We start from the raw sequence: 24515 nt of genomic DNA, 5'->3' as shown, positions 1-24515 counted from the left end.
CTGCCAGTTCCTTTGGGAATTTTCAAAATATATTCATGTGAAAGAGTTTAATTGAATGTTTTCTATCCAGGTTACACTGTGACCAAATATGTTTCAACCAAGTGCTATTAACAGGTGGTTATCGAGTTGGCATTAACCACTGGTGGGCTTCCAGTATCGATGAAAATGTGGAAATATCTAATCGTTACTGAAAATAATCTGCCAGTTCCTCTGGGAATTTTCAAAATATATTCATGTGAAAGAGTTTAATTGAATGTTTTCTATCCATGTAACACTGTGACCAAATATGTTTCAATCAAGTGCTATTAACAGATGGTTATCGAGTTGGCATTAACCACTGGTGGGCTTCCAGTATCGAGGAAAATGTGGAAATATCTAATCGTTACTGAAAATAATCTGCCAGTTCCTCTGGGAATTTTCAAAATATATTCATGTGAATGAATTTAATTGAATGTTTTCTATCCATGTAACACTGTGACCAAATATGTTTCAATCAAGTGCTATTAACAGGTGGTTATCGAGTTGGCATTAACCACTGGTGGGCTTCCAGTATCGAGGAAAATGTGGAAATAACTAATCGTTACTGAAAATAATCTGCCAGTTCCTCTGGGAATTTTCAAAATATATTCATGTGAAAGAGTTTAATTGAATGTTTTCTATCCATGTAACACTGTGACCAAATACATTTGGTTTTGTGGTTTTTCAATCAATCGCAATCAACAGGATAGCTTCTGAAGATTATTCTTCCCCATCAGTAGGATATTTCCGTATCCAATATTGGATGCATAAAACCTTGTGCCTCCAACGTAACGCTCTCGTTTTCGAAGTTCTCCAAATATTCATTCATTCAGAATGAATTCAGATTCAACTTCATACAAATGATCTCTAAATCAACGATAGTCCTACGTCACCCTTGCGGTTATACCATAGATATAACCCACTTCCTGTTTTTATTAGTGATACTTAGTTGAGATGTGCTCCCTTGGTCGAGTGGTTAGCGTCATAACTAACATGCTGGGTGTTCGGGTTCGATTCCCGTTCTGGTCGGGGGAATTTTTCGTCAAAGAAATTTCCTCCAACTTGCACTGTGATCACGCGTATTCTAGAGCTTGCCACTCAAAATGCATTCAAGGCGTGTTATTTGGCATAGAAATCTCAACTAAGTACTAATAAAAATGACGCAAGTAATACTACGTTGAGACGGCGAAGTTCCTCTAGGAACGTTAGTGCCATTGGAGAAGAGAGAGAAGACTTAGTTGAGATTTCTATGCCGGATAACACGCCCTCAATGTATTCTGGAGTGGCACGCTCTAGAATACGCGTGACCACAGTGCAAGTCGGAAGAAATTTCTTTGATGAAAAATCTCCCGACCAGAACGAGAATCGAACTCGAACCCCCGGCATGATAATGTGGGACGCTAACAAATCGGCCACGGGAGCACCGATTTCATGTACCCAATAAATTATTTTTTTTCGTGTGAAGGTGATAATTGAGCATTTCTGGACGATGATGGTCAGATGATTAAAACAGCACCAGCTTTCTAATTGGCTAGTGAACCGTTGCAGTATCTCACAATCTGATTGGTTCTGACATTGTAATAGAGCCTAAGATCATCCACATATACAATTCGACAGGCTTGTGGGATGAGCAGGCACATATCGTTGAAAAAGATGAAAAATAATAGCGGTCTCAGGTTGCTTCCTTGAGGAACACCTAAACAGTTAGTACAAGTGTTACGATCGACAACCGGTCAGCAATTAACGCTAGCGAAATTGTTAATCCATCTACCTTCGAAACCCCCTCGAAAGAAGCACGTTACACTGAGTAGCGTAACTGTCATGTGAACTGTCAGCTTTGCTAGACAGTTACATTGTATCAAAATATAAACTTTATAAAGTGCTCGCGCTGAATTCATTGTAGATTTTCTTTGGCAAACTATTGTGTTTAACTTACAATTCATATAAATACTCAATACGGACAGTTTACGTGAAGACTAAAAATGTAAGAAACCTAAAACTATGTCATGCAATTATGAATTTATGAATAATACTAATTTCAGCTTGAAGCTTACTACAAACAAATACACGAGTTTGCTTTTGAGAGTCCGAATCGTGAACGTCTCCGTAACAACAAGCATAGGACTGCGATAATCCATGCTTCACAGTGAGTAGCCTGTTGATAAAGTAGGAACTCAACCATCCATCGAAGTTCGAGCAAGCATCTAACCGCTCCATCTTAGCTAGTAGCAATTGATGATTCACACGGTCGAATGCACCCTTGAGGCTGGGTCGATATGCGCCATTCTCAATAGCTCTGACGCAATATGATAAATAATCTACAAGAGTTGTATTGATAGACCTTCCTTTGAAGAATCTATGTTGATCTAGCGAGATATACGATTTGACAGAATTGAAGAGCACGCCACCAACAAGAATTTCGAATAAGTTGGACCCAGCTCATAGAGAAGTTATACCACGATACGTAGACACGTCACGCTTTTCACCTTTGTTATGTATAGGAAACATTACTGATTCTTTCCATTCCTCCGAAAACTTCCCCTCTGACAGTGACTTATTGAAAATAATTACTAATGGAACAACAATAGACGCAGCAATACAATCGGTGGAATTCCGTTTGGCCCAATAGCTGAGGATGATTTTAAACAACGACTCACGTCGAGAACGTTTTGTTCGGTAAGTGTGAAGTTTCCCATATCAATCACGTCCCTAGGTACATTCTCTAACGCCAGGCTTATTGCTTCGATTTTTAAACACGCTGAGGGAATGGTTTACGAATAGATCACAAATTGCTTGTCCGGGCAAATTGTTATCCGGTATCCGGTATTCTAGAAACATGTCCCATTCATCGCACTCGTCCAACCTTTCTAGATGTTGGGTTCTTTGTGAAGTTGCATCAGTTCACTCCCCTTTTCCATATTTCGTTTTCCTGTACACATCCGTAGATTGTGATTGTGATTGCGAGTGATTACGAGTCCTCTTCGAGCGTCGTCCATACTTCTTGCTCATATAGAAATATCGGTCTTATAAGAGATTTGCACATGGTACACATGATCGGAGTTTATTGGATCTTAAGGGCTTGTGGAGCTTACTCACAGTAGCTACGACTTCAGTAGACTATGTGTCACCGAATTTTGTTGTTGTTGTCTATTGTTATCAGCAAGCCGTGGTAGACAAACTCGTCGACTACCACGAGCTCATCGCCGCCGATTACAATTTTACTACCAAGAGAGCTTCTTTTACAGTCAAACAAATCTGATTAAACAAATTTAAATCTTTTCCGCGATTTCTAAAGCGAACCACGTGGGATTCTCAACAAGCCTATGCAAGATATTCTTCCAACTAGCATACCTCATTTAAACTACACGAATCAGGATGAAACTTTCAGAACTGAATGAGGAGCACTAATAACGTTATGAAAACACCTATCACTAGATGCGTAGCTTTGAAATAAATCATTTGTTCATATTTTAAGTGGACCGATCTTAACACGCGGAGCCCTGACCGAGCTAGTGGATAGTGGACTCTTCTAGCTTTGTTACGTTGGTTTCCAGTGCCAAGTCCCCTGTCGGTCCGATGAGACCAGTGCGAACCAGTCGGAAAATACTGAAATGTCAGCATGCTTTGTGTAGCATAGTTTATACTTTTTTTCTGTATTATTTATAGTGACTTTCAACACATTTCGGCTGGTTCGTCCCTTTTACTTCCATTTTTTGGAAGAATGTCGGGAGTGAGTATTGAACTCGTGATCTCTGCGTGAGATGTGTGGATGTCACCACTACGCCAGATCGCCTCCATAGTTTATACTTGCATACGATAAGCTTGCGTCGCTTTTTGTTTGCTAGTGTCAGTCCCCAGGGACCGAAGCGAGGCTCAACTGTTAACCCATTATAGCGACTTTCCCGTCAGGCCACGCGCTGATATCGTGGTACACCCAGGCTTTTTTTACGCGGGGGATACGTACCTCGTAAAAAACCGCGTTAATTGGAAAATCCCTGTAAAAAAACCGCGTTAATTCGAAAATCCGCGTAAAAAAAACGCGGTAATTGGAAAATCCGCGTAAAAAAACTAACTTTTTCACCAAATGTTTAACCAATAACAATATATTCAAAAGTAAGCTGAAACATCATATAATCAGGAACGTAAATGAATACATTCTTTAAATGTGCCAACCAATTTAGAATTTAGACTTTACCATTCTGATTTCTTATAATTTTTTTATTTTTTTTATTGTTATAAAGTTTTAAATTAATTCAAAATAGTCTCCAAAGTCATTAATGTTATCACCGTTTTGTTTTTATTTTATCTTTAATTTTTTGTTTGTTTCCTATCTTAAGTGAACCCCTTCAAAGGAACTAAGTTCCACTGGGATTTGACTAAGTTTAGTTTATTAGTTAATAGTTTACTCTCCATGTTTTCCTAAATTTTTCTTGTTTTTTTTTCTTTAGCTGTTAGTAAGTGTCCACTACCAGTGGGCTCCCTATGAGCCTATTGGTGTGGGGGTCAGTGGAGGGTAAAAAAAAACTTAATTGGAAAATCCGCGTAAAAAACCAAGTCACCTAAAATCTACGTAAGCATCGTTATAGAGTGCGGCACTAATTTCCGTCATAAGCGCTAAGCTCAATCGCAAGCACTGATCACCGTCGTATGCTCTGACGGAGCATGAAGACGAAATGTGAGCGGAGTGAGAGATGTAATATTGCTCTGGTCTTTTTTTTACGCGGGAACCGCGTTAATTGGAAAATCCGCGTAAAAAACCACGCTACTTGAAAAATCCGCGAAAAAAACCGCGTTAATTGGAAAATCCGCGTAAAAAAACCTCGTAAAAAACCTCGCAAAAGAAAACGCGTAAAAAAACCTTGTTGTACAGCCATGCAAAGCGCAATACTGGAAAATTATAATTTACTCGACTGAAATTTTTTAACGTTTTAGGGCCATCGTTTCTTATCATAAGAAGGCATTTCTGCTCGAAAGCAGTAAAATTACTGCTGAATAAATAAATAAATTTTCACCTTTATCATCATATTTTATACTATCAGTCACCGGTGACTGACGCGGCAGTCAACGTGTTAAAGGTAAACTGCTCGAAAAATCGGACAAATCCCATGTTAATTTCTAATGGCTAGTATTTAAAAGAATAAAAGGACTGAACCAGATGCGACAACTATCCCATTGATCCAATTAATCCAGTATAAGTTTTGTGGGATAGTACGTTATTTTTGCCCAAAAGAACGAAGAAACAAAATAGAAACATCAGTTTTTCCCTTGGAGGTATATATTCAAGCAATCGATTGTCATGTAAGAAAAAATAAAGCTCATTTCGAATTCATCTTTGATTTTACCAGGCTGGATGCACAAGCGCTGCGGTGTGACCTTGCTGCAGGGCGAATGAAGTATAAACGGTAACTGTTCATCTATAAGTTACACTGTCGAAACGCAAACATGATTCTATTCGGTACCATTTGCGCTAGGTGTGTCAAACGTTGAAATTGCATAGAAATATACATACAATTAAAGCTATTAATAAGATATTCCTACGCATCAGTTTTCTGAATTTTAAATTTCCCCACATTCTAGACTGGTCGTGGCAAATGGTGTTCAATACGTAGAGCACAATGACAAGATGTATACGAAATTTATGCTAAAAATTGATCCCACCCAATAAACATGTATCAGTTAAATTTACGCAGATACATTCCCAAGCAAATTTATAGCAAACGCGAAGGTGAATGCTATAACTCGCTTTGCTCGGCACTCCGAGATGGGTCAGGCTCCATGATGATGTATAGCGATAGGACAATCGTTTGTAAATATAAAAAAACACCACATTTTATACCATCCCTCTTCAGTAATATTTCATGTTTTGTGCTAAACTGATGAAAGCATTAGTTCAACTGAACCCATAGAAACAATTCATCGAAAAGCCGCACCACTCCAATGTTTGCACAATAAATTGAGCCAACATTGATCCATATACTCTCGCTCGAAATGTGTTTATCACATTTCCATTTTATTTCTATTTACACAGGAGAAATTAATGAAATCGTAGTACAATTTTAGAGTAAAACGAAAACAAATAACTTCATCAAAGATGCAAGTTCAGAAAAATGAAATTAAGGGCACAATCATTCATTCATCTTCTATTTTCGGCTACGCCATTGCTCGATTGACTGAAGCCGAGTAAACACTTTTTCTGCCGCACTCTCATACAATATCTCAAAGGCTATTGCCAGTTATTACAAATGACAAGCATGTGAAGAAAACAACCCTGAGAACGAAAGGTGCATAGCAAACATCATTTCGTGCAATCGAATAGGGTGAAGGAATCTGGAATGAAAAGTAACACAGTGACTGCATCAAGCAAAAGTTTCCCTCCTCAAACAATGAGGGCTAAAAGGGCTAATAATTATAGAATTCTCGGGAAAACAAGTTCTTTATTGGCCAATTATATTATGCCTAGCAGACTGTGGGCATGGTAAATATTGCAAATAATTTGAGTGACATTAATTGAGGTAATTGGGCCTCAGACTTAATGGATTGTGACATTAATCTCACCTACCAATAATTTTATCACCAATCGCCAATGATTCAAAATCTATTGAGTCAGTCGATATTGCGTATGACCTCACGAAAAATATTGACTGGAGAAAATTTGCGGAATTAATATCTGAAGCAATCATTTCGATGCATGAACTTCCTCCCCTTGAAGAGTATAACTTTATATCAAGTTTGATTTCGAGAGCGCACTTCAAGCTCAAATGAAACGTGTACCCGCTACCACTTTCCGACGTCGCCCTCCTTCACTTTGGTGGGACAAGGAGTGCTCAAAGGTCTATCTTGAAAAATCATCCGCTTTCAAAAAATTCAGGAAAACTGGATTAGTGGAATGGTTTCGAAAGTACCAAGATCTAGAAATCGAACTTTGATTAAAAAAAAGCGTGGTTATTGGCGGAAATTCGTCAATGGTTTGTCAAGGGAGACCGCTATGATTACTCTTTGAAATACGGCTAGGAGAATGCGTGGCTGGAACCATACAAATGAAAGTGAGGAATACTCTGACCGTTGGATTTTCAAATTTGCAAGGAAGGTTTGTCCCGATTCCGTTCCAGCACAAAGCGTCGTACGCGATATTCCGCTCCAATGCGATTATGAGAATTTTTCGATGGTGGAATTCTCAATTGCCCTCCTCTCATGTAACAGTTTTTGCTGAACTTGTTCAACAAGTTTCTGGAGCTGAATATTGTCCCGCATGATTGGAGACAAGTGAGAGTGATAGCCATACGAAAACCCAACAAGCCGGCTTGCGATCACATTTCGTATAGGCCGATTGCAATGTTATCCTGTATTCGTAAATTGTTAGAGCAAATGATTCTACTTCGTGGGTTGAAACAAACAATTTGCTGTCAAATACGCAATTTGGCTTCCGCCGGGGTAAAGGGACGAATGATTGTCTCGCGCTGCTATCTTCTGAAATTGAAATTGCATTTGCTCGTAAAGAACAAATGGCTTCTATTTTTCTTGATATCAAAGGGGCATTTGATTCAGTTTCCATGGAAATTCCTGTCACATGATTTTCTGTCATGGCAGCTCGAAATCTTCTCGTTACAGTTTTATGGACCTACCGCAAGGCTCCTGCCTAAGCCCCCTCTTGTACAGCTTTTACGTCAATGATATGGATGATTGTCTAACTAGAGACTGCACGCTGAGACAACTTGCGGACGATGGAGTTATTTCCATCACGGGTACTAATCCCGCCCAATTCCAGCTTCACCTATCCGGCAAAACGATCCAACACTCTATGTTTTTCAAACACCTGGGTGTATATTTTGATTCTAAACGTACCTGCGGGAGACACATTGCGTATCTGAAACAGAAATGCAAAGGAAAGAATCAATTTTCTCCAAACGATAACCGGAACATGGTGGGGCGCAGGCTGGCTGGAAAACCCAGTAAACCCGGAGTGGAGACGGCTCGTTCTCAACCGATTAAAAGAATTCAAGGTAATGCAAACGGTAGAAAAAAGAATGCAGCTTCCGTTGGCGATAAACCGCGACCAGGAATTGGAAAGCCAAAGCTGATTGTTGATGCACGAATGAAGATCATCCAGAAGAAGCGTGCACAAATTACAGATGCTCGGGATAAATTAGTCGAGATCGCCAGGAATAGTGGAGATGCCAGGTTGAGATTACTGAAACGCAAGGGCAAATTGTCCACCGCGAATGGATCGCCCAAGAAAGAACCCAAAACTGGAGGGAGACCGTATCGTGATAGTATGGATGTTGATTATGACATGGAAGTGGACATTCGTCGTCCAATCGGGTCGCTTAAACGAACCGTTCGCAACGAAATGTTTACTGTGCCCAGCACAATGCCTCCTTTGCCAACTTTCAGTAGGAATGTCCGTAACTCGCCTCCTGCACAATCATTTTCAGCGTCATGGGGCAGTGATCCGTTCGATTGTTACGAAGTGCATACAAGTCGTCCTGTTATTCGAAAAGCACCTCCACCAGCGCCGCTTCCCCACTTCGACGACCTACCTCCTACACGCGGGATGGCACGAACGAGATCCCCTCATCCACCTCATCCCATGTATGCAGAGGATAGGCCCCATCTTTCGTCCACAATGCGAGCTCGATTGGAACGGGCGCCCAATCCCGGTGAATCGATGAGAATTTTCTCGAAAATGACTTCCGATGAACATATGAGTAGCAGCAGCAGACACCATCACCATCACCATCAACATCAACAGCCACTTTCTCCTTCGTCATCACCACCCATCACCGGCTACAGAATCGTTGTTAGTAATTTACACTCCACTGTAACACAGAACGACATTAAGGAGCTTTTTGAAGACATTGGCGATCTGCTCGAGTCACGTCTGGTGCGTCCAGGAGTAGCGGAGGTAATTTATCGAACTCTGAAAGATGCCAAAGAGGCCGTTGATACGTACCACAACAGACAGCTTGACGGCCAACCGATGAAATGTTTGCTTGTGAAGCCACGGGCATCGAATAAACCCACAGCGCCGGCCATCGTGTACTCGAGCTCTTCAAGAACCTTGAAACCCTCTTCACTCACATCATCGTCGGCGTCGAAGAAGTCACACGTTGAGATAGATATCGATGCTTTGCATACTGTGCTTTTCAGAAGAGATCACTAGGAAAATACGTCCTTACATACTTTTAGAAATTTCATCCTTCTCACAAATGTACACACCAACACGCTAACAGAATAATCAAGATCTCCAAATAAATTTAATTGGATAAAAAAAAAAATCGATAAACTTTTAATTAGTCGCGGCAATACATAAACATACTCTTTACAGAAACACAGGTCGAAGGTTGTGCAGGCCACTGATCATTCAACAAGAGCCAAAGGTTGTACCGCTCATGGCAACTCTACACGAGCTGAAGATTGTACCGCACAGTGACCATTCTACCCTGGATTCCTCGAGTCAAGCGAGACGCACCACGATTGATATGAGGTACAGACTAGGGGGGCGTCGCTGATCAATCGTCAGTTACACTCCAATAGGAAGTATCCCGTGTCGGCCACACATACATAGTACTGAAGACTGCAACATCCCAATTATGAGATCTTTGTAATACTAACCTCGAGCCAACCGCGAGTAATCGGTTACATATTACTAACAGAGTTGTAAGACAAAAATTGTCAAAATATTGGACTCACGGCCCCGTCAGGCTAACGCCACATGTGCCTTAATAAAATATATATTTTGGGGGAAAAAAATGGTGGGGCGCCCATCCAGGAGACCTCATTCAGTTGTACAAAACAACGATATTATCAGTGTTGGAATATGGCAGTTTTTGCTTCCGATCAGCTGCCAGGATTCATATTTTCAAGCTGGAGAGGATACAATATGCTTGTGTATAGCAATGGGGTGTTTGCATTAGATACATACGATGAGTCTCGAAATCTTGGCAGGAGTACCCCCGCTTACTCTTCGATTCACAGAATTATCCTACAGATTGCAAGATCATGAATCCATTGGTAATTGATAACTTCGAAAATCTACTCCAACTGACTCCTCAGTAAAGTTTTATGTCTTTATACCATGAGTACCTTATCCACGACGTGCACCCTTCACCAGACATCTCCAACCAAGTTTGCTTCCCATACTTTTGCAATTCCTCTGTCATTTTTTATCTGTCCATGCGACAAAAAATCCATGGAATCCCATGGAATCCTACGATCCAATGCTATTCCGTCGATATTTTCGGAAAAATATGGGAAAGTAAGATATGATAAAATGTTCTTTACTTACGGTTCATTCATAAACGGGTCCACTGGGTTCGGCATCTTCAATGAAAATTCCAGTGCCTCTTTCAAACTCAAAGATCCTTGTTCCGTGTATGTCGCTGAAATGGGTGCGATATACTATGCTCTAGGGATCATTGAAACACTGCCCATCGACCATTATTTTATTTTTTCAGACACTCTTTTCTCACTTTTCAGAGTCTCAGCACAATAGAGGCAATCCGCTCAATGAAAGTTGATAAACGCTCATCTTATTTTCTAACAAGAATAAGACAACTATTGCGTGTTTTGGTCGAAAAATTATTCAAGATTACCTTAGCATGGATTCCCTCTCATTGCTCGATTCCGGGGAATGAGAAAGCGGACTCGCTAGCTAAGGTGGGCGCTTCAGAAGGCACACTTTTTGAAAGGCAAATTGCTTATAACGATTTTTTCACATTCCTCGTCAGCACACACTCGTAAGTTGGCAGTGCATGTGGAGTGAAGATGATTTCGGTCATTGGTTACACACGATTATCCCTAAGGTCTCGACGAGTGCATGGTACAAGGGGTTGAATGTAGGTCGTGATTTCATTCGCGTGATATCTCGGCTTATGTCCAATCACTACAACCTAAACGCGCATCTCTATCGCATTGGGCTCGCAGCAAACAATCTTTGTGATTGTGGCGATGGCTACCACGACATCGAGCATGTTGTCTGGTCGTGTATCCGGTTCCATACTGCTCGCTCTCAGCTCTCTAGAGCACTGAGAGCACAAGGCAGACAATCGGATATCCCCGTCCGGGATATCTTAGGTAGCCGGGATCCTGATCTTCTGCTTCATCTATACCTGTTCCTCTGAAAGGCCGATGTCAACATTTAATGATGTTTCCTTCGTTGTGTCCCTGTTTCATATCCCTCCTATCCGATCTAGAAACTTTTACTTAGTCGCGGCAATACATACACACACTCTTTACAGATACACGGGCCAAAGGTTGTGCAGTCCACTGATGATTCAACAAGAGCCAAAGGTTGTACCGCTCAAGACAACTCTACACGCTGATGAGCTGATGATTGCGCCGGCTAGTGACCATTCTATCCTGGATTCCTCGAGTCGAGAAGACGCATAACGCTAGATATGGGGTACATACTAGGGGGGCGTTGCTGATTAATGGTCAACTGCATCCCAATAGGAAGTATCCCGTGTCGGGCACACGTATAGAGCATTGGAGACAGAAACATCACAATTACGAAAACACTTGTAATACTAACCTCGAGCCAACCGCGAGTAATCGGTTACATAGTACTAACATAGATAATAAGAAAAACTGTCAAAATATTGAACTCCCGGCCCCGTCAAGCTAACGTCATATCAGCCTTGATAAAAATATATATTTTGGAAAACAAAAAAAAAAATCTCAATCTATATCTTCTGTTTCAATTACACAACGTTGGTGTGACAGTGCAAATTGAAGAGATAAGAACGAGTCCTATCCATCACATAGCATTCCATCAAAATAACTTTGATTACCAAATTTGAATTATTCAGTTGAATTCTTAACCACATTTTCGAAGCAAGGAAGTAGAACAGGTTTTCGTTCGAAGAATCATCTAGGCGATTAGTCACGAATGACTATTGTATTTAACACTTTGGCGTCCGGTGACACCACAGTGGTTACGTGCGGAAACTAGCGTCTGAATGCCGGCGACACCACAATGGTTACGTGCGCATAGTATCTCAGTGGCCGGCGATAGCACTTTAGTATCGTTTGCATTCTGTTGGGGTTTGGTTTAGGTTACATTAACTTACACGCCCAACAAGTTTTATATTTTTATGAATAGGGGAGGTGGGGAAATACGGACATTTTGAGAAGAACTTCAGGGGAACAGAGTTGAGAACTGATGAAAACTAACGATAAAATTAGTAAAACTTAATAATTTAAGATTTCCCGATAATGACAAGAACGGGCGGCGACAAGCCAAGTAATCCAAATTTGCGCTGCCGGCGCCAAGCGAATATTTTTTTATGAATGGTGCGGACGTCAAAGTGTTAATAGTTATTACCAATATAAAACAGAATAGAAACATTACAGATTTATAATATGGAAAATATTTCTTACGAACACATAATATCTATGAATCGCATTAGAATTTACTGCTTTGAACACATTTTGAATGCCACTGAAATATATCGGATGGATCCCAGCAAAAATGGCAAAAATTATTCAAGGTGAATTTCATACTGATTCTGGATGCATGATCAAAAACACCGCCTTCAGCATGGCATATTCGCTCTGTAATTACCGTTGTAGATAAGCTTCACACACGAAAACCGTTTCATTTCTCCCATAATCAATGGGAACGTGGTTTCGTTCCGAAAAACTCAATTCATTGTGAAATAGTCAGATCAACATTTGATAATTATGTTATAATAAAGGGAGATTATAGTTATCTGGAGAAAGCATACTTTCAATGCTATGGAGATTCATATGAGACCATTTGATTCACACAAACACAGACAGTCCCAAGGTTATGATTAACCACATTATTCTACATTCGTTGAATTAAATACCTTTCAGCTTGCAGCATTTCTACAAACTACTACCAATCAGATACATCTCCAATCACATCCATTCGCGGCGTACACAGAATATATCATCTCAAACAACACCAATGATTATTTCCACAATGAATGTTTCTACATCAAAAACCATGCAAACCGGATTCCTTATCGTGCACAGAAATAAATTTCCAGTATCTAAATCACCAATATCCTTTAGAATTTTCGTTGCATTTTTGGTTACCTTTATCGCATAAATTCACTCTTCACTATGACGTTTTCTACTGCTTCCTATTATTCCGTTGGGCCCATGAGTTTTCAACCCTCTGCATATGAAGCGAAAGTCAACACAAGACAAAAAAAAACGTAAACACGCCAATACAATTAACGGTTTTTTTTCCACGCCGCACAACCGAGTATCGAGTATCCCGTGAAAGAGGCTGCTGCTACTGCTGCTGACACAAGCGAGACGAACAGCAGTCGAGGAACTACTCTACGCATACGCAACAACTGCAACCATTGAAGCCCACTGACTAACTGAAACCGGCTGCGATCCGAACATTGCGCTTCGTTACATTCTCTCCGCGCTGTTTTGTTTTGTTCTGATATCCTGCAGCGCGGGAATTGATAACCGTTAGCGCTGAAGTAGTTGTGCGATGCGCAAGATTAGTCCACTGTCAGTGAGTTTCAGATTTGACTTTTCTTTATTCCGAACAATAACAAACGTTGTATTCACTCCGATAACATACTACTACTACGTATTGATTTTCTTTTCACTCCGGATAATCGAGTGTTAAAAAAAATTCTCTCGATAAACGTATTTTAATTATGATTTGCACTTATTTATTAAACGGTTTTATCTAGGTTGACCCGTTTGTATGTTTGTTACTTTGTAACTTTGTATGAAGCGCTGTACCACATTAATAAAAATTTAACCCACTTCCTGTTAACCGATTGATCTGTAATTTGGAACACATCTTTATCTCTGGTGTCATTATAAAACTGCGTATTCCATGATCTTGAAAATCCAAGATGGCGGTCGCTATAAAATGGCGGATTACACATTTTCTCAGAACCCCATCAATATGTATATCAAATAAAAGGGATTGGCTAATAGAATACAGTAATTTATGATAAATTCAAATCCAAAATGGCCGCCACCACAAAATAGCGCAAATTTTTTTTTTCAAAACCTCTTCAATATGGGTATCAAAAGGAAGTTCTCGACTAGTAGAACATAGCAGATCATGGAAAAATCCAATTCCAGGATGGCCATGATGTACTGTTTTCTATTAGTCAAATCATTTCATTTGATACCAATATTGAGGGGTTTGCAAAAAATACATAGTCGACCATTTTATAGTGGCGACCTTTTCGAATTTATGTTGTACATAGTGTAGTGTGGTCTCCAAGTCAGGCCATTCAGCCATTTTTTAGCGGCGGCCAAATTGAATTTTAGATCATGGAATACGAAGTTTTATAATCACAGTAGAATTAAAAGTATGTTCCAAATTTCAGATCAATCAGTCAACATGAACGGGGTCAACTTTCTATTAATGTGGGACAACCCTACAAACACTCAAACATACATACAAACAGGGCAAGCTGAATGGAACTGTGGGCATCTTGGATTTGGATTTTTCATGATCTACGGATTTTCATGATCTACTGTGATCTACCAGTCGAGCGCCATTTTATGATGGGGGCCATGTTGGATTTGCATTTTTTATTTTGCCTGAATTTTTACCAGGAATTGTTTATCGCTATTGCCACTATTTCTGTAGTGGCCGCCATCTTAGATTTGCATTTTTCATAAATAAATGCAAATTTAAGATAAATAAATGCAAATCTACTAGTTCAAGCCCATTCATTCGATACCAATATTGATGGGGTTGTGAAAAAAAATATATAGCGCCATTTTTTAGTGGCCGCCATCTTGGATTTGCATTTTTCATAAATAACTGTATTCTACTAGTCAAGCATCTTCATTTGATACTCATATTGATGAAAAATTTAAGGAACAAATCACACACTCAACAAAAAATAGAGGAGCAAAACGTCGAAAAATTTTCGTGATTTTTGAAAATCTGTGACTTAGTGATGAGTCAACACATGTAGATGAAAAATCATCATTTTCGAGCTGCAAATTTCTAGTTTCTCGTAATTCGTAGTTCCTTTTTTTTTAAATTTCTGCATGTGAACTATAGAAAACTACCAAGGAAAAAAAACTTTTTTTTTGGTTCTCAAGATTTTTATAAAATAAGACAATATTTCTGTAATAAAACCAATAGTAGGGCTGGTTTCGTTAATCAGCCCAATTATTCAGCTTTTAATTTACATTTACATTCACAAGACGTCAACAGACTTTACATAAGTGCCCTAATTATCGAAACCTCACTACTAATCAACAAATACTTCTTAAAACAAACTAACTTATTTTGTAAACTAAATCTATGTGAGGACTACAGAAAACAAAACTTTAAGAAACGAACGAGAAAGATGACAGTCGAAATGGAAACTACATCGGTTAAACACACGACACATACTAAAAACGGGTTCATTGAATCCGTAATTTGTGCGTGATGATGAAATGAACAGGTAGTTACGTTGGCTAATGTTAAAATTGACTAACTGAAGTAGTTCAGGACAATCAATGTTTGCACTAATCAAATCTAACGTGAATAGGATCTTGGCAACATCTCTTCGAGAACGTAATAAGTCCAGTTCTATCGGTTTGCAACGGTCCTCATAACTGGGATGATTAGGGGGATCATTACAGGGTAAATTTCATAAGGCGAATCGGACAAATTTCAGTTGATTCGATTCGATTCGCTGAATGCCATTTTGGTAGTATGGTGACCATACTTTACAAGATTAAATTATATTCAAGGTGAAATTATTTCTCGAAAACAAAAATACTAGAAGTTTTCCCATCACTTTAAAAAATGTCAAAATGAGATTTTGGTATTCTTACTCAAAAATCTACTGCAATTCGGCAAATACTGCAACAAATTCAGGTAAATTTTTAGTCTAATTTGTCCCCAGAACATCTTGGAAATTTGATACTGATCGTTCAGTCGTTTTTCTTTCCCCTTCGATCAAAGTCTGTAACGATTCTGAGAGAGCAGAATCGGCGTTGTAGTTAGCATAACGTCACTTGTTTGGACTTTTCAATCCTATCGCTAGAAATACAATCCACGAGGAAACAGTCATGATGGCTATCGTAAGGTAAGTTACACCTTTCTTGATGCTTCTTAATATTCTCATATTCCTCAAACCAAATTTCGAACTCCTGCATCAGTTGTCATTTTTGAAATGGCTCTCCTCGACGAAACGCCGTAAATGACAGCCATGCCGGGGCGAAGAGTGATTAGTTCTTATGATTTGCGCCATCCGCGAGTTCTAGCGAATACAACTGTGGAACAATCAAGGATCAGTTGATTGCTGTAGACAAACGAGCCAATCAGAAGATGTCATGGTATGACAAAGGGGTCTTCCAGTACCTACAACACGAAACAGCTCGCTTCAATACGTATCCTGATTCGATGAATGCGATAGATGGAGATCTGACCTGCCCTCTTATCTGTATCGACAATGCGAGCTGTTTTCAGTAAAGATAAACGAGCTAAAGAAATCCACGCATGCTTGTTTTTAAACGGCCACCATTTAATCAAACAAAAAATTTTGACCTGTCCGAGGTTCACACCATAGCGGTATCCTTACTGATTCGGAATCTGGTTATCGGGTTATCTGAAATAAAAAAATCGAACAATCGGTGTGTGACGTTCATGTAATTTGTGGTATTTACAGTTGATTGTACAAAACAATGAAGTAAAGGATGGGTCCTGAATATAAACTCTGAACAAAAACCACGCGTTATACACCTGAACTTCGTGTTCTAAATTACAAAATCTTAATCAAGTTAGAGATCTACACTAACATATGGTCCTTCGGATCGGAGAGGGAGCCATCAGTTATCTATTACCGCCCTTTTTTGAAATTCCAATATCGTCTCTATTCCGGTCATTGATCAAAGACCAGTAGACGTTAAATAGCAATATGTCGAGAAATGACGCTGTCTCGCGAAATGTAACACATAAGCAGAATTTCTATGACACGTTCCTTCTATGTTCACTGAACAGTATTGCCGCTACCATTACAAATGATGTTTAATACCCCCACGTGAATGTTTTTTAACCCATCTGTTTATTTTTATTATTTGGCTCATCTAGCAATTCAGTTGTAACAGAGTCGAATTTATCATGTACATTTAACGTGAATGTTAGTAGAAGATAGAAATCTCGAAGTCTCGGAGTCTCGAAGCCTCGGATTGCGGCAGGCCTCGATATTTCTGAATCAACTCTGAGGAAGAGGCTCATATCAGTAAGCGATTTATGATTTGAATCTTCTTTCATTGACATTTCTACTTCTGCTGGTATGTGCCAGTGAGCACATAGGGCGGTTCAGACAAGTATTTAGGAGTGAGCAGTCTGAGGATCTGGGGGACCACTGCAAAGCATTGGACAAAGTTTTCTATGGTTCTCTCAAATATTTACGTCGTCTGTCGTTTGATTTTGCGGAAGCCAACAAACTCCAGCACAAATTCAACCAAGTTGCAAAACTGGCAAGAAGAGATCGGGATTCTAGCTTCATGATGAGCCATCGTCTGTCTTTTCGAAACTCACAACAGCACAACGAAGCAATAATTGCTTAGAAATAATGAATTTCAAATGAATTTGTTATTATTTTCACCATGCATTCAAGTAGTATTCAAGTAGGAGTATCTAACCACCGTAAAAACATTTATTGCACCCTAAAACTTCCACATGTCAAATTTAGTTTCATTTGCTTGATCAATTCTCGAGTAATGCAGAAATTTGTGTTTCATTTGTATGGCAGCAGTCTGAGTATCTAACAACCGTAAAAACATTTATTGCTCCCTAAAACCTACAGATGCCTAATTTGGTTTCATTTGCTTGATTTTTTTCTCGAGTAATGCAGAAATTTGTGTTTAATTTGTATGGCAGACCCCCCCCCCTTAGAGAGAGGGGAGGGGTCTCAAACTATCACGAAAACCTTCCCCGGCCCCAAAGACCCCTAGATACCAATTTTCATGTTGATCGGTTCAGTAGTTTCCGAGTCCATAAGAATCAGACAGACAGACAGACAGAAATCCATTTATATATATAAATATCAATTGTGGGTGGGACGAAGTTCGCCAGGTCAGCTAGTTTGTTAATAAAAACGAATTCTGTTTCAAGTGTTGGACATTTTCAGATATCTTATATTGTCAGTCTCCTCCCTCCCAAAAAAATCCACGACCATAACACCCACTCATCTCCACCCATAAAACATCATATAGCATCCCCCTCCTATTCACTGGATGGTGCCTACACACTCTGGTAATGATACTTCTTCCGTTGGTCATGATAAAGCATTTATTTTTGTTACAAGTTACCTCAGAAGTACAATTCAATAAGTGCGCACATTTGCCCCCACTATGGGACAAAAGTACGCATTTGCCATTTTGTATTAAAATAGGTTTTTGTCTATCTACAAACAAAACTCGAGAAATTCTTGGACTTCGTTTCGAAGGTAATATATATAATTACAATTTGGTAAGCAAACTGAATTTTATTTGCTTTTACTTCAAGAGTTATTGGACGATAACAGTTAGGTGCGCACCTTTGCCCCGCATTACTCTACGGGGAAGCTATTTCTTTATTAGAAAACCATCGTAATTTGGCTTAATTGCTCCCAAATAACAAGCAAATAATCCCTAAATTACCTAATATATAATCGAAGGATATAGAATGTAGTTGAGTTTTATTTAACAAGAATATTTTAACTTTGCACGTATTATGCAAATTCCCAAATAGTTCGATATGTGTTCAAAGGACGATCTCGGATCGAACATACCCAAACACGGATGTTGAACTTTTGACGCTGGCTTAAGATGTACAAAGCATCAGAGCTATTGCAATGTAAAACAACTTCCTGCAAGTTCATATTCAAATGAAGTACCTTTTTGGGTTGAGTATTGCAGCATTACTTTTGGTTTTTCGGATAACAAAAAAAAATTAACGAAGCTGGCAAGCTTTCGTACTTCCATCACCCTACCCAATAAATTGTTTTTATTTTTTCAGATGAAGTCTACACAAATCGTAATCTAATCGTTAATCGTCATCGAAGCATTTGCTTTTGAGAATATTCTCTTTTGTATGGAAAGGAAGAAACAAATATAAACCATTAGCATTATTGTTCTATAGTTGGAAAGTAAATTAAATTTCACCCCTTAAATATCAAATTACACACTGAATGATCGAAGGAGAAAAAAACTAGCGCACTATAAAACTTTGTGGCTTTTTTTAACTGAGGTTCGAAACAGAGCGTTATCATCCCCAACAAATACAACCCTTTTCCGGTGTTCGTTCATTCAACTGTTGCCATTGGGAGAATGGCAGATCGGCAAAGTAAGGATAATATATTTTGGTTCGCTCAAAATTTCACATCCTGTTGGTGCCTTTGTTTTGCTGTTATAGTAAAAGAAGATCAACTAAAAAACAAAACAATTTACCAGAAAGGGTAAGAGAGGTGATCTTCCACCATAAGTTCATTGTTTCTAATGGCGTAGATAATGAAATTAATGCCGGATTGTAAATTACACAGACGGAAAATTTATGCGCATAACCACTTACATATTTCGTTATGAAGCACATGCGTTTCAATGTCAAACCGCTCTATTTATGGTTGATAAAACACATTCGATATATTTCTGACGCACCTGCTAAGCTACAATAAACTGTTCAATTCATATCAAACGGTCATATTGATTGTAATATTTCTGGAAAATACTGCTGCTTCTTCGTGTTATGTGTACAGATCTCGAAGTAAAGGATCTGATCATTCCTTCTTATGTTTTAGTTTCTCTCCTAATCAATTTTTTCAGACTATACCGAATATGAAATGTGTATGTTTTGTAATGTGTAGATAAAAATTTGCCGTTAACAGCAATTCAGTTTCCAGGATAGGATTCATTTGATCAAACACCGATTGACCGTACAATGTTTTTTCCATCATTTCACTCATGCAGAATGTGGTAGAAAGCAGAATTTAGGGCGGTGGTTATTTGCAACAGGTAACACCAACAGAAGCCAGGAAATATACGTCCACAGTCAGCGAGTACCGTTAAAAGGGGCCATTCGGAACAGATTTCAATATATAAGACATGTGACTGTCTTGTGTATTGAATTTTCATTTCATTTGGTTTTAGTGAGTACTTTGAAAGGTAAAATAATTATTTTGACTATTTTGACTGCTCAAGCCTTGAAACAGATCAAATAGATTATCAGGCGTAATCATATGACTATGAAGACCATGAACATTCCCAGACTTCGCCGACGAATCTTCATATTACTTTCCTCAGGCACTATGATGTCAACCATTTAGCCACGAAAGCCATGCTTCAATATAAAAAAAACTTAAAACTTAATGACAGCTATTCAAAACAATTCAAACATCTTTCAAATATTCTCCCACACCTAACACCCAGCAACAGCTGAATATATTTCTACGAGTTCGGTTGATTGCAACAAAATACAAAGAAAATCCTCCTCTTGAGCCAACGCGCAACTATCCTTCTATTGGCAGTTGGTGTAGGCAAATTTCCCGTAGTTTTTTTTCTCTATTGCCACAACAATAATCGCAATTAACTGAGTTTGTTTATTTGATTCCGTTGCGTTTGCTCACAAATATATCAGCCGCGCACATAGGGACCCTTCACCCCTTTTTGTGGTGTTATTTTTATAATCAAACTATGCAATGTATGCGCAACTGCGCAACGTAACAAATCAAATAAACACCGTTCTTGCGATTGATTCCAAACCCGGAAGCTTTGCTGGTGGACCAATGTTTTCCTGTTTTCATTCTTCTTCAAAGTGCTGTTCTTGAAATAATTTGATCAATAAATCCTTTGGATGGTTCATCGTATCCGTTTCCGTTTTTATTCGTAAGGAACTTCAACCCGAAAGTCGTTCGTCCCTGCTACATCGTATCTGATTTTCACCCTTATAGTTGATGTGGAGTGCACATTTGAGAGGGGGAGAAATTTTTTTTCAGAAAGTGTTCGAATTAGGATTGGGCGATCTCGGATCGATTCTTAGAAGATCGATCTTTTCCATCCCGATTTCCGATTTTTTGGATCGATCTTTTGTACTCGAGGAAATCGAGAAAATCGATTTATTTTGCTTTCGATCTTTTCGATCTTTTTGTAAATTTGTTTATAGTATATATCGATTTTTTATCCCACCAAATGCACCTAACATTTATTTTTTTTAATGTCTACATTTGGATTGCTTCTCCTACGATTTACTTCTGTTCAAATGCTGACAGAGACGGAACTAGTGGCAACTACTGAGGGGATGAATGGAATTACGATTGCGCATAGGATCACTGAACCTGATGTTGACATCAATTACAGGCGAAAGATTGTTTTCTGGATCTGGCGCCAAAATCAAGAATCGGCTTCGACTAGATGACAGATGTATGGCACGATTGGCTCTTATTGTCAGCTGAGTTTTGGGCGGTTGTTGAATTTCTAATTATGCTTTTTCAATTAATTTATTTAATAAAACGACTACCTGACAGCACAAAATGAATGCCCTGTAGCTATGGCCTTCATGCTGAGGGACAAAACAAAATGCCTTTGATATTCAAATTGATATTCAAAATTCAAAATCGATTCGGTAAAGATCGATTCAGCAAAGATCGATTCTTTAGTAGCGATTTAATCAGTGAATCGATCCCTAAGCCATTTGAAAAATCGATTCGATAAGATCGATCTTTCTATAAAGATCGCCCAATCCTAGTTCGAATCATATCATGAATCTGTATTTTATTTTATCTCGAGCTTGTAAGTACATTAGATAAAATTAATTATGTTCATAATATTGCTTCCAGTACTTCAGATTGATATTCAAATCACCCGCATTTTACGGGATCATCGGGTTTGTAACGGAAAGGAACATTTTGAAATATATTTGTGGGTGTTCAAGTATGACTTTTCTTCGTGGGGACCACAAACACGTGTTAGCCGTGGTATGGTAGGCAAAGAAAAAAAGCACCTGTACTATGAAAATAATGCAAAACCGATGAACAAATGTGTGGAGAGGTTATATCGAAGCAATATCGTTCCCGTTCCCGTTCCCGATCCAAGAAGCGAATGCATGGGATAGCTAAAACATCTCCGATTAGTTTATCGCATTCGAAATTATTCTGTTCCGGCATCGCGGGACGTGGTTCTTCAATATTTTTCTGATGTAAACAAAAACTGTTCAGTATGAAATCGATAAAAAATCACATAAAACCTTACTTGCAGTGGAAAAGCGATACACTATCGTATTTACCGTCGGCTCGACATGCGATTTTGTCTCTTTTTATGATTTTTAGAACTTTCAAAATCGAGAAATATTGAAAAAACATTAGAACTTCGAACAAATTGAGGATTTTTTTATTACTAACTTCTTGGTGTGTGTAACACATTCCGTGTGTATACGTACGTACTTTGGGTGTCGCGGGCCGCTAAAAATAAATAAATAAAGTAGGGTGATGTCCAAGACACGATCGCCTTGTTAACATAGAACAACGAAATCATTGCCGGCAGGAACAAATATTGAATAAATTTAATGATAAAACTCTTTGATACAAACATTTGATTGCAATGACAAGGGTCGAATTTCACTTAGTGAGGAGCACGAACGTTAGTGAACTCTTAGCAAAATTACTTCTCCAACACAGAACGAAACTTCTCAGAAGATGCAGAACTGCAGCAAAAATCCGAACAGTCTCTCTTTTGTCGTGGCGGAGGAGGCGAAAGCCACAGCATAGAAATAAATTTTCGCCTTAGTTTACCACCGAAGAACACAACTCTCAACATTGAAAAATATCTTACGTTAACCCGGAAACAACAATTGAAATCACGAAAATTTAATGATCGATTGAAAAAATCACAAATAAATCATTTACGATTTATCAGTCATCCAGTTAGGAACAGGACGGCGCACGACTTTCCAAATGGTATTCCTCAAGGCTATTTAGTTTGATTTTTCAAATTGGTCTTTTTCAAGGCTTTCGTTTGCAAGAAGCAAGCTAGATGACTGATGAATTGTGAATACTGTAGTTCGGAATCGCGCATAGCTTGTTTATACTCAATGAATAGAGTACTAATTATCTTCTTCCAATTTTCCTTAATTGAAATCATTTATGGGTTAGGCAACCGTAACGTATATGTTTCGAAAAATTTTAGAGAATTTCCGATTCGACTGAAATGCAAACCATTGAAATCCGTTCTGAGTCAAAATAATTTTTAACGTTAAACTATTTCATAAAAACGCAATCTGTTTTCTATCGCGGTATCACGGCCATGATAAGTGTATTATGAAACAATTATAAAAAATCTTTCAATATTTTGAATTACTGTCAGTGATTGGCCGAATTATTTAGTGAAAAATTTCACTATGGAAAAGCTCATGCAAAAGAACCTCTCTTGGAACCTTATTTTGTTTTGAATAGGGGAAAGATAGCTGATTTGAGAGACGATTTCGTTCATAAATGGAGAATGACGGTTTGAATTTTATTATGAGCCTTTTGACATCTTTCAACAACATTCCAAACACGTCAGGATCAAACGGAGGAGTTCTGGTTCTGTTGATAAATCAAAACAAAAAAGCGGTATTAATGGGGATTGTAGGGGTTTGAGCGATCTTGAATTGATATTTTGAAGATCAATCTTTTCCTTTCCCATTTCCGATTTTTTGGTCGATTCTTTGTACTCCAACAAAATCGCGAAGATCGATCTTTTCTTTCCGACCTTTTCGATCTTTTTGATCGCAAAAAAGAAATCAGTGAACATTGATATTAATCTCACCAAAAACCATCTGACAATTTTCATGAACATTTGATTCCTAGAAGGGTTGTCAAATTAGTGGTCGTAATTTCAAAAAAAGCAGTTTTGTAAGTTTGATCATTACAAAACAAGTGGTCACAATTTATATTTACACTATCACATTCACTAGGCTAACATTGGAAATTGTGACGAATTGGAATGTCACCAACAGAAACGTTCTTCTCTAGAACTGATACTGCTACCAAGATTTCGACTAAAGCTACGTATGGCACGGTTGGATTTTATGAGATTATGGATTCATTCTATGCCGGTACAAGATAAATGCCCTAGAAAACACAATTTTTCTATGTTAATGTTTTGGCGATCTTTCCAAGAACTTGAATATTAGATCGAGTGCACAGACCCTTCTATCAGCAGTTTGTGATTATAATTCTGTGTTATTTGTCCTTCTGGTATGATGTACTACGTGAAGTAGGTCTAGCTCAGAACAATTTCAAACTAAAATATTATATCAGGGCAACGTTGAGACCAGACTTAATGCATTGGTAATGTTTCTTGTTGCTAAAAGGAGTAGTCTAATTGAAAGCCATTCAAAAGGCTTGTTTAAAAATCCACGAGGACGAATATGCTTCTGGAAGAGAATTCGGAATATGACAAGCAAGCTAGACGAAGGACCTTTTAACAATTGAGGAGAAAAATTGGGTGGAAATATTGGAGTGCATTGTTCCCTTTATCGGGAAATCCAAGAGCGGTCAAAATCGTCTAAAAAAGTGGCC

General features: G+C 38.6%; 2 protein-coding genes across 5 annotated transcripts in view; one reads left to right on the top strand and one right to left on the bottom strand.

Moving 5' to 3' along the window:
* Nucleotides 1-13406, bottom strand: part of LOC129770769 (uncharacterized) — a 56345-nt gene extending 42939 nt beyond the window's left edge. For 2 of the 4 annotated variants that reach the window (XR_008742191.1, XM_055773824.1), the window contains exon 1: nt 13081-13406. The gene's annotated coding sequence lies outside the window, so the exon portion shown is untranslated. The other 2 variants (XM_055773822.1, XM_055773823.1) reach the window with 2 other exon arrangements.
* Nucleotides 7987-9228, top strand: LOC129770772 (polymerase delta-interacting protein 3-like). Its single transcript, XM_055773830.1, has one exon. The coding sequence runs from the start codon at nt 8111-8113 to the stop codon at nt 9176-9178; it is 1068 nt and encodes a 355-aa protein (XP_055629805.1). The 5' UTR covers nt 7987-8110; the 3' UTR covers nt 9179-9228.
* Nucleotides 13407-24515: the final 11109 nt, after the last annotated feature.

The sequence above is a fragment of the Toxorhynchites rutilus genome, chromosome 2, assembly GCF_029784135.1.
Source record: "Toxorhynchites rutilus septentrionalis strain SRP chromosome 2, ASM2978413v1, whole genome shotgun sequence".
In the NCBI taxonomy this organism is placed as follows: domain Eukaryota; kingdom Metazoa; phylum Arthropoda; class Insecta; order Diptera; family Culicidae; genus Toxorhynchites; species Toxorhynchites rutilus.
The sequence above is the reverse complement of the archived record's forward strand: the minus strand, read 5'-3'. Positions and strand labels throughout refer to the sequence as shown.

Bases quoted from the DNA above. Each gene is read 5' to 3' on its own strand.
- LOC129770772 (XM_055773830.1), top strand. From the start codon at position 8,111: ATGAAGATCATCCAGAAGAAGCGTGCACAAATTACAGATGCTCGGGAT.